Source organism: Salvelinus fontinalis, chromosome 3 (assembly GCF_029448725.1).
Source record: "Salvelinus fontinalis isolate EN_2023a chromosome 3, ASM2944872v1, whole genome shotgun sequence".
Lineage (NCBI taxonomy): Eukaryota > Metazoa > Chordata > Actinopteri > Salmoniformes > Salmonidae > Salvelinus > Salvelinus fontinalis.
The window spans coordinates 47640985-47656883 of record NC_074667.1 but is presented as its reverse complement, the minus strand read 5'-3'; the positions used below and the strand labels follow the sequence as shown (position 1 = coordinate 47656883).

At 41.5% G+C, this 15899-nt stretch overlaps 1 protein-coding gene across 7 annotated transcripts in view; it reads left to right on the top strand.

The window, feature by feature from the left end:
• LOC129851017 (calcium-dependent secretion activator 1-like) overlaps positions 1–7975 on the top strand; it is a 165806-nt gene extending 157831 nt beyond the window's left edge. For 6 of the 7 annotated variants that reach the window (XM_055917169.1, XM_055917171.1, XM_055917168.1 and 3 more), the window contains 2 exons: positions 4649–4753; positions 5527–7975. In XM_055917169.1, coding sequence (XP_055773144.1) covers positions 4649–4753; positions 5527–5700 — 279 coding nt within the window. In that variant the 3' untranslated portion in view covers positions 5701–7975. Of the gene's footprint in view, positions 1–4648; positions 4754–5526 lie in introns of those variants that run through there. The other variant, XM_055917174.1, reaches the window with a different exon arrangement.
• The last annotated feature ends 7924 nt before the right edge of the window (positions 7976–15899 follow it).

Below are 15899 nucleotides of genomic sequence, written 5' to 3'. Positions count from 1 at the left end.
ACTCTTTATAATTACTGAGGGAGCATTTTGTTTCCATCCATCTACCCTCACTGTGATCTCAGACTCTGGCATAAATCCCTTCTGACTTACCCCAGAGGGCCAGAGGTCCATGTCAGTGGTCAAATCCAAATGAGGGCAGGAATGGATGAATAACATAAGATGAGGGAAATGGAAGTTAAATGAAGCTGTCTTTTATGTTGAGTGGGACAAGTCCCACTGTTCGGTGAAGGGGGGTGAACGGGTTGGTTGATCACACATACATTACATACACACACCATTTTCTCTTTCTTTCTTTCTTTCTTTCTCTCTCTCTCTCTCTGTGTCTTTCTTTCTTTGTTTCCCTCTCTTTCTCCCTCTTTATCTAAAGGGAGGTATGGTGGCATTTGTTTGATTAACTTGTCTGACAAAAGTGACAGCTGCTTGCGGGTGCGTGTGGATGAGAGGCTCAGTGCGGGTCCCTCTTTGTACATCTGTCAGCGGAGAGGCAGGGGAAAATGGTGAAAAGAGACAAATTGGTCCCGAAAGGCAGGCCATTCACCTTCTGCACCCCCTCTCCGACCCCCCGTCCCTCCTTCCCATTCAGGTGCTCGGCGGGATCCTCAAGTGCTTGCTGGCTTATTCCATTTCGCTCCCCCTATAGAGTCTGAAGCCCACAAGTGTTTTACCCGTCATTCTGAGCCCCTCAATCCGCCTCTAAGCGGCCTTTTGTGAGGAGAATGGCTCACTTTGCTCAGACCGTGGCTCTGTTTTTTCTCCACTGAGCTTTTCTGTCCTTTATTGTGTGTTTACTCAATGACGCTGCGTAGTCCATAATTCCAACCGTTTCGTTCCTCACAACAAGCTCTTTCTCTCTTTTTTGAACCATGTTTTTGTAAATTACTCTCTTATTTGGACACTGTAATCAGTTCAACTGACACTCACTAGTGTGATGTGACTGGTGCTTTTGTGAGAGACTCAGATTTCAACAGAAAACAGTTCAGAAACGATTGAGTCCCTCTCGCTTGCTTTCATTTGATATAAACATTTATGTTAGCCTTGTGTTAGATATGCAAAGAACATTTATTGTTAACCTGATTTATTTCAATTTTATTTTAAAGAAAGACTGATTATCATAGCGATCTAGTAGTGGTTGGGCACACACAGAGGATTTTTGTTCCACTTAAGGTTGCGCTGAAGCGTATGAATTGTTGGCTGGGCTCTCCTTTGTATAGGCGGCACAATCAGAACAGTTTGAAGCCCATAAGCTTGCTGAGCCTGAAACTTTATTTCAATTCTGCCATTCAGAGCACTGTGCTCCCCGAGGTTTAGAGGAGTAGAAAGGAGAGCGGTTAGAGCAGAGCGCAGGGCGCTGGCAGGATCTGAGGGCTACAGCAGTGGCGGTGCTCTCCCAGCGTGGAGGGGCATGGTTAGGGCCGTCAGCTTCCTGTGAAAGGACTGACTACCCCTGGGGTCAGCTTAGCCCTAATGGGGGGGGGCGCGAGGGGACCTGGGGGTCACCGGTGTGGGTTACTATGGTAATTGAGTTCCGTCATCAATGGGCCTCCTCTCATGAGCTATAAAGCAGACAATAACAGGCAGGCAGCAGCGGTGAAAAGCAAGCAGGTAGGATTACTCTGCCCCTTTGTCGTAAGTGCATAATGTCTTGTAGTCAGATTTAAAGACTTCTCAACCCACGGGTCCTCCCCTCAGCCGCCCGCTGGGGGGCCTAATTTAGCGGCCCGAGCTGCCAGCTAGACCAGTGTGGACAGCTCTTTTTAACCACTAACAAAGCCCTGCACTAGACATCCTGGCCAGGAGTGCTGGAGAAAGGTTGTGCCTTCGATCGGCCCTACCACGCTTTAATGGATTTTTTAAGAATGTTTGGTTTTCATTTTGAGGTGTGTGTGTGTGTGTGTGTGTGTGTGTGTGTGTGTGTGTGTGTGTGTGTGTGTGTGTGTGTGTGTGTGTGTGTGTGTGTGTGTGTGTGTGTGTGTGTGTGTGTGTGTGTGTGTGTGTGTGTGTGTGTGTGTGTGTGTGTGAGGAAGAAGGAAAAAGTATTGGTGCATTATGTCTCTCTGAAACACAGCGACCTCCCCTCTCCTTTAGAACTAAGCCTGTCGCTTTGCATTAGCATTGTCGCAGCAACAATCATCATTCCATGCCTCCCGCTAATTGCAGACACAGCTGGGTTCCAGCAGGACACCTACCACACACCCCAGCCTCGCACCAACCAGGCCCAATCTGTGGAGCACTGACACACACACATACAGTACACTCACTCCTAGTACAAGGTCCCAGCCCATTCAGACCAGATCCAATCTGGTATGTAGCACTGACACACACACACACACACACACACACACACACACATTACCACCAGCAAGGGCAGAAAGAGGCAGAGTCGCAGGTTGCTTGTAATCCCCCTGTACCCCCCATGGAGGGCCCTGCCTCTCCTCCAGCATTCCTGCTTTTTTGTGATTTTTGGGGGCCCAGCACAAAGGCCTAAGCCGACCTCTTACCAGTCCTCTGTCCCAGCCTCGCAAAGGAGGGGTGAGGACCCATGAGGTGTGTGAAAGCAAAGGGAGGGTGTTTGTATATGCATGTGTGTATGCGCACGTATGTGAATGTATTCATGTGTGTGTATTTGTGGGACGGGTGTATGTGTGTATGCATTGGAATACAAGGGGAGGGGTGTGCAGATTTGCACTGAATTCTGTTGGTTGCCCCCCTGCCAGGCGTTATGGCTTCCTGTAACATGTCAGATATGAGTGTGAACACCAGGTTCAAGGCCGGGTGTTGTGTGTGGTGGTGGTGGTGAAGGGGCATGGGGAGGAGGTTGGTGTTGCAGGGGGCAGGAGGTCTCACTGCCTCCCAGCTCGTCACTCCAAGGGGGATGGGTCCTGCAGATGTTCATGTATGTATGTGTGTGATGAAGCGGTGGAACTCCTACCCGTACGCACACGAACACACACACAAACACACACAAAGACGCACAACCCCCCAAAACCTCCATTATCCAATCCCTAATATCAGAACTCGTTAGAATGTCACAGATTTTGTCCCTGTTGGGTTTTGACATTATTTATTCAGAGCCATATTACATGTGTTTTGGCTGTCAGCTATTGCTAGCCTCCTGCTGATCCCAATCGAGCCTAAAAAAAGTGAGTGCCTGGGTGTGTTCATCTGCTCTGAGAAATTGGTTAGGGTTTGTTAGTCTGTTCATAGTTGAACAAAGCAAGAGTGCCATCACTGTTCATTTCACAAGCCTGGCATCAGAGTCCGTCTGTCTCCAAGTTTCCCTTGAGCACACACACCCACACATATATATCACACTACTCCTCATTGCTGCTTCACTGTGGAATGTGGTCAACTTAAGAGAAACTCTTAGACGCTTCTGTTTGATATGAAATGTCATATTTGATCATAAATGACCAGTGTTCTCTAGAAGATGACTGAAGGTTATCAGAACTGAGACTGGGAAGGAGAATGTGACAGAAGAGTGAAATAATGGGTTCAAGTAATAATGGGTGGGGGGAGTGATGAAATAACCCTATTCAGAGGTTATGAAAGTGAGTGAGAGAGTTGAGCAAAGATAAAGAGAGGAGAGCATGTGGAGGCTAAGGCTGACAGGGAGAGATGGAAGACCGGCAGAGGGAAAAGATGAGAGTGAGGGAGGGAGAGAGAGAGAGAGAGCAGTCACTCCAGGCCTGGCCTCTAGATGGGGGATCGTGCTTGGGCCGAGATCACAGCCCTGCTGCCATGGCGATACCTTCACAGGCACAGAGCGGCAGAGAGGAAGCTGCCACAGTGATACACACGCAGCAGGTCACCACAGTGATACACACGCAGCAGGTCACCACAGTGATACACACACAGCAGGTCACCACAGTGATACACACACAGCAGGTCACCACAGTGATTCAGGCCTTTATGTTGTACTCTTACTTACCCTAGCACAACTCCAAGGAGTAGCTACATCGTCACCTCGTGGAGCGGGAACTGAAGATGTGTATACTGTTGTCACTACTGGGGTATGTTCACTTGAAATGTTAAGTAGCTACTGATACCTACTTTCTATTGAGCGCCCTGATAGAACATTTTCCGTGTGGACTGAAAAAAAATTCTCATTTTTTTTTGTACATGTGTAAAAAGGACAGTGCAGAAGGCCTTTCGTTGACAGAGTGAATTTCAGCAACACAAACTCAGTCACCCCAGATATGTCCCCCTCCTCCTCGCTTCTCTCTGACTGTTGAGCACTGGTCCACTCTGATTAGCATCAGCCTGCTCTGATCATTACCAATCAATTAGACTTCAAACAGGACTCAGCCCTCAGCCCACAAACATCTGGAGCCTCTCGGCTAGCTTCTCCGACTAGCTGCTGCTCCGGTTATAGAAGAAGTTCTTCCAGTTTACTCTCCCCTCAGCTGAGAGAGGGAGACAGCGAGAGGGAGTCAGTCAGAGGGGAATGAGTGAGTGAAAGAGACAGAGAGGGAGTTGTTGAGATGGAGAGAGCATGAGAGGAGAAAGACAGAGGGCCTGAAGGAGTGAGCGTGTAAATTCCGATGAAATGCTGGTTCTGCTCTTTTTCTGTATTCTGGTTGTCTGTGTGTGCACGTGTGTGTGTGTGTGTGTGTTTTTTGCTGGAGAATGCTGTGTTTTTGTGTTGCAGCAATGGTACACCAGCACCATGAACCTCCTGGGTACGTGGCTAACTGACCGGATGGACCTGCAGCTCCATGTCTACCAGCTCAAGATCCTAATCAGAGTAGCCAAGGTAAGACAGGCTCAGCAACCAGGGCCTCCCAAACCAATTTGTCATGAATTCAAAGTAATATATATACTGTAGATCGATAGATATTACAATCAAGTAGTGTAGAATTCCAACATTTCTCATTTTAATCTGTGACCCTTATTAAATGAGTTGTGAGCTACCTTCTCTTGGGTTGATATATAAAGCCTAGTACTGACAACAATTGGTTCTCTGCCCTGTATTAATATTTCAGTGTGAGCAGTAACAAGTCCTACCAGCATAACATCACGTCACACATTTATTTCTGTTCTCTGAGAGACTTTCTACCTATACATGCAGTAGTGACTGGCGAGGGCTGATCAGTACATGCATGCATGGGATCTGACCTGACATGCAACATATAGTTTTTAGTGCCTTCTGTATTGATGATTTAGTACACGTGTCTTTTGGGAAAATGCTACTCATGGGTAATTTGCTAAAGGTCTAAAATATTGTGAACAATTAAGTGTCCTCTTCTCATTGTGTCCGCTGCATTTTTACTGATATGAAAACACAGGTTAGGTGAATGCATTGTAACACCTGTCTGCTGTCACCTGTCTAATTCTTTAATGATTCAGATGGAGGAAAGGAGATGAGGAAAGGAGGCCACCCTAGACAATTGAGATGTACCCAAACACTGCAGTGCATTCCTGGCTTCATGTCCTCTCTTGCCTTAGCAACTGACGAGAATGCTTCCTCTGTGTGCTAGTCCCAACCCTGACCAGTGTTTTTATTATCTTGGGGGTTTGTTCTTCCAGAAAAAGTACCGTGACTTCCGGCTGCAGGGCGTCCTGGACTCCACGCTGAACAGTAAGATGTATGACACGGTGAGGAACAGACTGACCCTGGAAGAGGCCACAGCATCGGTGAGGGAAGGAGGGATGGCGGGTATATCCATGAAGGACAGTGATGAAGACGATGATGATGTCTAGAGCAACATCACGGGATGAAGGAGCCATTCGCATCCGTCTTAACCTGTGAATCAATGCATGTACTGTACCTACCAACTGTGTTATTTTTCTCTGTCAGATAGAAATACCCACAAAGGAACAAAAATACAAATTAATAACTGAATACAGAAATTAAAATGATATTAGTCATTATAATTATGAAATATATTTAATTGTTTAACTAAAGTGTAGGTGTTTTATGAAAAAAGTTAGCTGAGATTTCTGGCTCATTCTCCTAAATTCACTCCTGAATGTTTCTAAGCAATATGGAGAACCATGTGTATGTGGTGTTGAGTACAATGATTAGGGGTAATGCTTGGTGTGTTGAATGATTAGGGGTAATGCTTGGTGTGTTGAATGATTAGGGGTAATGCTTGGTGTGTTGAATGATTAGGGGTAATGTTTGGTGTGTTGAATGATTAGGGGTAATGCTTGGTGTGTTGAATGATTAGGGGTAATGCTTGGTGTGTTGAATGATTAGGGGTAATGCTTGGTGTGTTGAATGATTAGGGGTAATGCTTGGTGTGTTGAATGATTAGGGGTAATGCTTGGTGTGTTGAATGATTAGGGGTAATGCTTGGTGTGTTGAATGCAAACCTGTTGAGGCGCTTTGTTAACGTACTGTGAAAACAGTAATGCTACATCATTGTGAGGAGGAGAGTAGGACCTCCTATTGTTCTTATTCCTCTCAGAGTGAATGTCTACTGCCTAAAGGGAACCAAACCACAGTCAGACAGACTACCTGTTTGTATCTAGGTTACAATACATTATAAAACGTAGCCATCCATCCTCTCTTAACAACATCAATGTAGAATTGACTTTTGTCGACTGAATTCAGTACTACTACAAAAATGTTCCCTCACTGGTAAAACATTTAGCCCCCTTTTTAAACAATGTCGTTGTTTTTTTTAAATGCAATATTTTCATTGTTTCGTTGTTATATCTTGTGGATGTATTTATTGATCATTGTATGTTTAAAAAATAATAACAATTAAAAAATATATATATTTTAGTAACAGTGAGCTCCAAAAGTATTTGGACAGTGACAAATGTTTTGATGTTTTGGCTCTGTACTCCAGAACTTTGGAACTATCCAATGACAGGGAGGTCAAAGTGCAGACTGTCAGCTTTCATTTGAGGGTATTTTCCTCCATATCGTGTGAACCGTTTAGAAATTACAGTACTTTTTGTATTTTTTACTACTTTAATACACATACAAAAGAAATGGGGGGACTATGTATGTGTATTAAAGTAGTAAAAAATATTTGGTCCCATATTCATAGCACGCAATGACTACATCAAGCTTTTGACTACAAATGTATTGGATGCAGTTGTTGTTGGTTTTGGTTGTATTTCAGATCATTGCATTCCCAATAGAAATTAATGGTAAATCATGAATTGTATTTTATTGTAAACAAGAATAGAATATGTTTCTAAACACTTCTACATTAATGTGGCTGCTATCATGATTATGGATAATCCTGAATGAATCGTGAATAATGATGAGTGAGAAAGTTAGACACACATAATACCCCAAGACATGCTATCCTCTCACCATTAGACTAACAGGGGAGGTTAGCATTTTGGGGGGATATGATATTTGTGTGTAACTTTCCCACTCATCATTATTCACGATTAATTCAGGATTAGCCGTAATCATGGTAGCATCCACATTAATGTAGAAGTGTTAAGAAACATACTATATTCTTATTTACAAGTAATTGTATCATTTCAAATCCAAAGCGCTGGAGTACAGAGCCAAAACAACCACACATTTGTCCCAATACTTTAGAGCTCACGGTATAATAGCAATCAGCACAAAAATATGAAATCACAAAGGGAAAAGAGACTTTCTTCTGTGTCCCCTATACTTCAGCCATTCCAGGAGATGTTTCCACACTTTTTTATCTGGATTGTGAGAGATGATGTATGCCAGTCTTTTCTCTGCCGCTGATGTTGTTTTCTATATACACACACTGTACATTGCCCCGTGTGCAGTTACTGTATGTCCCAGGTATCCTCACAAAAAGTGTTTTTGTTCTCTGTGTAAAGTTACTGCTGGAATCATTGTGCTTCTGCCTTATGGGAGGCTACAAAACTAGTAGCCTGGTCCCAGATCTGTTTGTGCTTTTGCCTTCTCCATTGTCATTGTCAAACCAATTTCCTAAGCAGTTGACAAGAGAGCAGAAACAGACTGGCACCCAGGCTACAGAACTGGGGCCAACAAAATAAAAATACAACTGTCTGTACAAACATACTGCTTTTTCATGTGTCTTTGTTGTTATTGTTGTTATCTTGTGAAGTCCTGGAAATTGCAGTGACACTTCAATAGTAACATTACATATAGGAAATGTAACTAATCTGCCCATACAAATGAATGTAAAGAGTTAATGTAAAGAGTTATGTGGAGAGTTATGTAAAGAAAAACATATTCAAACTGATGAGGTTAACAGATTCCCTGAACCTGAATGCACAATACATATTAAAAAACATATTTTAAAAACCCTGCCCTTGTAACCCCTTGTCTACCCCCCTTCCTGTCACAGTAATGTCCCAAGAAAAGAGTCTGAGATTAGTGTGTTGGATTAAAGCATCACTCATCTTCAGAGTTTATATTACAGCCCAGAAGAAGATTGGAAGAATGGCCAAAGATGATATGGACTTTGCCAGATCTCCACCAGATTAAAATTATTCTGCAAAAAAAAAAGTAATCAGGGCCAAGATGACAGATATCAGTAAAGTCAAGGGGATTAAATTTAATAAAGCCACAAATTAAAAGAAGATAGATATTTTTAATTATTTCAGAGAAGAAGGGCAAACAACAAATCCTTCTTAGAAAATTGACAAAAACAAGATTTAGACCCAGTGTTGTGGGAATGAGGTGATTCAAAACAAAAAACAAGCAAGTCATGTGTCTTACTCAAGAACAAGCTTTTGGTCTGGATGAAAGGGTGAAAACATATTTTGTCATTGCAGGGAATTGAGAGTAGAAATTAGTTGTACAAAATATGTCAAATAACTGAATATGGGAAAGGCGTATTATCAGGGAAAATCATCATTTAATAATTGTATGTGTAGAAAAAAAGAGATGCACTGTTTTTAATGTGACAATGTGACTAATGTGACATTTAGTCTTGTCACAGTCCCTTCTAATGTGTCCTGCGCAACTTGTGACCATCGTAGGGGGGAAAAGAAGACATGTACGTGTTCCTTGGAGTCTTTTGCACAATCAAAATGTAAAAGGTTATTTCCGATTGAGCAGACCAGTGGCAACCCGTCATTCAGGGCATGTTGTTTTGGCATTAATACGTGTCCCATTTCAGTTTGCAAACAATGTAAAACAAAAAATCATTGAGTTAGTAAAGCTGCATACAAACATGGTCTATTTTTTGCTTTTTTGAGTAAGGCAGCTCCAAAATGCAGGTGTTTCAGCCTAGCTCAGTGCTTTCTGTAGTTGTGGGGCAGGCAGCGGAAAATACGGAGCGTACTGTAGGGGTTGGTAATGTTCTCTAGTTGTGCCACGATTGGATCAGTGTTCTGTCACTCATGGGGACACAACGTCACCGCAAAATCTCGGGTGCTGAGCTCGGGTGCTGACATTAGAGTTACATTAGGAGTGCCCATCCAAGAAGATTCAAGGTTATTGGCCACAGATAAAATTACGTCAAATCACGTTATATGAAGTCATATGAAGAGAAGTTCTAGATAAAATGTATCGTTGCTCATCGGCCATTGGACACAAGTTGTGGTCCAAGTCTGGGTTTAAGGTTTTGTTTTCCAAACTTAAAAGTATAAACATTCAACACCATGGGCCAGAAAAGGTTGAATACATTGGCCATGCTGTCAATCCAGCATGACTTCAGCGGCATTCAAAACAACTGGAAACTCGGAACTGGGAAATCTCAGACTTTATTGAGTTCAAGACAGGTCCAACTCCGAAAATACGTTTTGAACGGTCATCCAACTTGGAATTCCAAGTCGGGAACTCAGGCCTCTTTCTAGAGCTCTGAGCTGAAGATCACTGACGTCATCATTCGACCTTGTTTTTTTCAGAGTTCTCAGTTGTCTTGAAAGCACCATAAATCCAGTGAATGTGTCACGTTCACTGTCTTCAAACTCCCTGTCATAGATGAGCCAAGGCGCAGCGTGCATGTAATTCCACATTTCTTTTAATTGTAGTGAAACCTTCACAAAAAGAACAGGTAAACAGAAACAAACGTGACGCAACCGTGGCGCACACAACCACACACAGAAAATAAATAATTACCCACAACATTATGTGGGAAAAAGGCTGCCTAAGTATGATTCCCAATCAGAGACAACCATCAAGTTTATTTTATATAGCCCTTCGTACATCAGCTAATATCTCGAAGTGCTGTACAGAGACCCGGCCTAAAACCCCAAACAGCTAGAATGCAGGTGAAGAAGCACGGTGGCTAGGAAAAACTCCCTAGAAAGGCCAAAACCTAGGAAGAAACCTAGAGAGGAACCAGGCTATGAGGGGTGGCCAGTCCTCTTCTGGCTGTGCCGGGTGGTGATTATAACAGAACTATGACAAGATGTTCAAAAATGCTCATAAGTGACAAGCATGGTCAAATAATAATTATGGATAATTTTCAGTTGGCTTTTCATAGCCGATCATTAAGAGTTGAAAAACAACAGGTCTGGGACAGGTGGCGGTTCCATAACCGCAGGCAGAACAGCTGAAACCGGAACAGCAGCAAGGCCAGGCAGACTGGGGACAGCAAGGAGCCACCACGCCCGGCAGTCCCGACGTATGGTCCCAGGGCTCAGGTCCTCCAAGAGAAAGAAAGAGAGAAGGAGAAAATTAGAGAGAGCCAAGATTTTCAAAATGTTCATAAATGACAAGCATGGTCAAATAATAATCAGGAATAAATCTGTTGGCTTTTCATAGCCGATCATTAAGAGTTGAAAAAAAAACATCAAAAAATATCAAAAAATATCTTCTCTCTTCCTAATTATTTTCCTTTTCATCCCCCCTCATGTTGTCTTTTTAGACAACGATAGACAGCTGCCTATGATTGGGAACCACACTAGGCCAAAAGCAAAGAAATAGAAAACATAGAATGCCCACCCAAATCACACAAAATTTGCCCACAAGGACCGCTGCGCCACCTTCCTGTTCAAGTAAGCACAGCACAACAAGGTGAATCCAAAAATGTATTGTATGCTGCTGCATAAATTATGTAATATGCCAGGAAGATATGTATATTGTAGCTAAGAAAGTAATACTAAGTGTAATACTAAGTGTCCAGTAAGCTGTTAGTAGCTCATGTGTCTCACCCTAATAATTTGGTCCCTTTCACCGTCATAACTTAGCCTACTGTTCTGACTTGATGGAGCACATGTTGCCTCTAGCCTGTTTTAGATAAATGTAATCATTGAATATTGTAAGAGCTTTCATTGTCTTCTTATGCCCCTTTTATTTATCCTACGGTTCTGATTTGGTGTACAGGGAGAATACTGTAAGAACGGCCCATGTTCTGAATTCTGTCTGAACAAATAGTTAGATGTACTACGCCCGTCCTAGCACGCTCATCGTTCAATCAATCAAATGTAAAATAAATAAATCAAATAATAATCAGTGGTTGTAGATGGTGCAACAGGTCAGTACCTCAGGAGTAAATGTCCGTTGCCTTTTTATAGCCGAGCATTCAGAGGTTGAGACAGCAAGTGTGGTAGAGAGAGAGAGAGAGTCAAATACAGCAGGTCCGGGACAAGGTAGCACCTCCGGTGAACAGGTCAGGGTTCCCTAGCCACAGGCAGAACAGTTGAAACTGGAGCAGTAGCACAACCAGGTTGACTGGGGACAGCCAGGAGTCATCAGGCCAGGTAGTCCTGAGGCATGGTCCCAGGGCTCAGGTCCCCGGGAGGGGAGGGAGAGGGAGAGAGAATTAGAGTGAGCATACTTAAATTCACACAGGACACCAGATAAAGGAGGAGAATTACAGGAGAATTACACCAGATATAACAGACTGACCCTAGCACCCTGGCACATAGACTATTGCAGCATAGATATTGGAGACTGAGACAGGGGTGGGTCGGGGGACATCAAAACTATGAAATGATACATATGGAATCATGTACGTAGTAACCAAAAAAGTGTGAAACGCATAAAAATATTTTTTATATTTTATATTCTTCAAAGTAACTACCCTTTGCCGTAATGACAGCTTTTGCTTGGTAAGCAACTCCATTGCATATTTGACCTTGTGTTTTAGGTTGTTGTCCTACTGAAAGGTCAATTTGTGTCCCAGTGTCTGATGGAAAGCACACTGAAACAGGTTTCCCCCTAGGACTTTGCCTATGCTTAGCTCTATTCTGTTTCTTTTTCTCCTAAAAATTACTCCCTAGTCCTTGCTGATGACAAGCATGTTCATAAAATGATGCAGCCTCCACCATGCTTGAAAATATGAATAGTGGTACTCAGTGATGTGTTGGGTTGGGTTTGCCCCAAACATTATGCTTTATATTTGGGACATCAAGTTCATTTCTTTGCCACATTCTTTTGCAGTTTTATTGCAAACAGGATGCATATTTTGGAATATTTTTATTCTGTACCAAGCTTCCTTCTTTTCACTCTATAATTTTGTTTATTATTGTGGAGTAACTACAATGTTGATTATCCATCCTCAATTTTCTCCTATCACAACCACTAAACTCTGTAACTGTTTTAAAGTCACCATTGGCCTCATGGTGAAATCCCTGAGCGGTTCCTTCCTCTCCAGCAACTGAGTTAGGAAGGAAGCCTGTATCTTTGTATGGACTGGATGTATTAAAACACCATCTAAAGTGTAATTAATAACTTCATCATGCTCAAAGGGATATTCAATGTCTGCTTTTATTTTTTCCCCATCTAACAACAGGTGCGATTCTTTGCGAGGCATTGGAAAACCTACCTGGTCTTTGTGGTTGAACCAGTGTTTAAAATTCATAGCTCGACTGAAGGACCTTACAGATAATTGTATGTGTGGGGTACAAAGATGAGGTAGTCATTAAAAAATTATGTTAAACACTATTATTTTACACAGAGTAAGTCCATGCAACTTATGTGACTTGTTAAGCACATTTTTACTCCTGAACTCATTTAGGCTTGCCATAACAAAGGCTTTGAATACTTATTGACTCAAGACATTTAAGCTTTTCGTTTTTTTATTAATTTCTAAAAAATTCTAAAAACATAATTCCACTTGGACGTTATGGGGTATTGTGTTTAGGCCAGAGACACAAAATCTAAATTTAATCCATTTTAAATTCAGGCTGTAACACAACAAAATGTGGAAAAAGTCAAGGGGTGTGAATACTTTCTGAATGTACTGTAGTGTGTGAAATTTCTAAAATATAGCATGCTTTAAATGCTAGGATGTCATACTCATTTCGGCTTTTCAACTAGTAGAATTCGCTGCACACTATTGAGAAAAATAATCGTATTTCGAGGCCTAGGTGTGTCTGGCCCAATACAAAATGGACCACTAAACCCTACAACCTATGCACTTGTGGAGATCTGAGAGAATTTGATTGGTATAAGTAATATGGCAAAAACTCACCTAATCAAAGGGCAAGATGGAGCTATTTACCATATTAATTATTAACAGCTCTCCACAAGTGCATAGGGCGTCGGGTCTAGGGCAGTGGTGGAAAAAATACCCAACTGTCATACTTAATAGAAATGATTAAAGTAAAAATAAAAGTCACCCAGTAAAAAAGTCTAAACGTATTTGGTTTAAAATATACTTAAGTATCAAAAGTCAAATAAAAAATATGAATAATTTCAAATTCCTTATGTTAAGCAAACCAGATGGCACCATTTCTTGTTTTTAAAATTTACAGAAAGCCAACACTCAGACATAATTTACAAACGAAGCATGTGTGTTTAGTGTGTCTACCAGATCAGAGACAGTAGGGATGACCAGGGATGTTTGGTTGATAAGTGCGTGAATTGGACTATTTTCCTGACCTGCTAAGCATTCAAAATGTAACGAGTACTTTTGGGTGTCAAAGAAAATGAATGGAGTAAGAAGTACATTATTTTAAAAAGTACTCAAAAATATTAATAGTAAAGTAAAGTATAGATACCCACAAAAAACTAATTGTGTAGTACTTTAAAGTATTTTTACTTAAGTACTTTACACAACTGGTCTAGGGGTCCATTTGGGATTAGGACACTGACAACAGCTGATAATCAGCTGAGGGGACGTGCTGTACCCAAATTAACGAATGGCTGGAATCAACACAATTGCACATTAGATGATGCATTCTCAGTAAGATGAGCCTACAATTACTACACAGTGTGCAGTTTAAGTAAGTAGTAGGTAAGCCAGATTTTGGAGATGGTCATTGCCTTTAAATTTCAACACTATAACGCTGAACTTCAATGAATCCAGCCCTCAGCTTTATAATCGCTAGAACCGTTCAAAAGCTAGAGCCAAATTCAGATGAAGAAAACAGAAACCGCTCTGTTTGTCACAACTGAATACGGTCACAACCGCTAAATAGTGCACATCGGAGGTTACTCACCAGCGGAGGAGGGCCTTGAGTGGAGGAGAAGGGCAAGATAAGAGAGAAATTATGTATTATTAAATTCAATTATGCGAGACCCCTGATGATGTGAGGCCCAAGGCAATTGCCTGAGTTGCCTAATGGTAAGTCCGCCACTGCTGCTATGTAGGCCTATGACTTATCATGAAAGGTAGCTCATGTAGCTAATCCTTATACTGTAATAAGCCATGTGTACAGTTTCATTTTAGCCATAGGCTTACACAAACATATTCTGAGATTCATCCAGCATGTGAATTAACAATTATAAAGTCCATGGGCTTGATTCAGGCTTAGGAAATGTCGGCCTTTCCTACGCACGCTTTTCCTACACACTTCTTAGTAGTTGGTATTCAGACTTACCTTATGCAGGTGCATAAAGAGCTTTGCAGGCTGATTCCCTTGCGCGCACTGAATACATTTAATTCAACTGCTGAAAACCTCCCACTTCCTGGCCAACAAATGTTCTTGTGGAGTTTTCATTCAATACTAAATGCATAATACCAGGTGTATTTCTGTATTTTGAAAGTTATATATCTTGAAAACTTGATTGATATCTCAACAATGGACTAATCAAACAAATAACAAAATATAGTTTTGGGGTGGAGTTTTCCTTTAAGATGCTTTTGGGAATTCTGTCCCTGAATATTAGGGATCAATTACAGAAAGCATGTCATTACAGCATATTCATCTCCTTTTCAGCACCAATTGGTTGATTTAAAAATACTCTGATCTTATATATTTTCAAAAAAGCAGCTTTAGAGAGCCTTTATGCACAAAATATATTGATGAATCAAAAATAAAGTGGTTTGATTCATCCTGAAAGTTGCCATATTCCATTGTTCAATCAATTGTTCAATCAATCAGCAGTGTACAATAGGCTACATATCCAAAATGATTGCACAACTTGTAATATTAGTCTAATAAGATCAACTATTGCTAGCGATCCTGAGGAACAACCACACAAAGGTGATAGACGAAAAAAAGGTCAACTAAGGATGGAATGGAATGGTGCAAAATGTAAGGAAACTAGCACTAATGTCAGTGACAAATATATGTGGGTATAACTGTCAGGGGTTACAGACGTGGCTAATATTTAACATGATGCAAATTGTAAAATAAAAAATACAGTGAAAAGTCCGTGCATATAATTAAAACATTGTAGAAATCATAAATCAACTTGGTAGGTTTGTTGCTATACTGTCATTTGCGCATGGCTACAGGCTATAGCCCGGGTCTCCACATTTCATCCCAAATTATAAGGCCAGCTTTTCATAATCTTCTCTGTGGAAAAAGTGAAATGCTGATATGCTTCAGTTTGCTTCCATATGACTGGTTCAACATAAGTCTCCATGGATCATAAGGAACAATCACCTAAAACAATTGCTATGTGTATTTACAATCACCTTCTCCAAAACGGATGACTAATTTACCTAGCTCTTATCAATAGTTTTTATCCATTTATAAATGACAGTGCATGGAGAATGCTGTTATTTCTATCGGATAAAATAAAGCAGATGCTTTTCCCACTTGGAATCGGCAGGTTCACTCGACCTTATTTATGGTTTCCGCACGCGTAAAGATGGTGGAATTACAATATATGGGAATTAAGTCAAGGTCCGAAT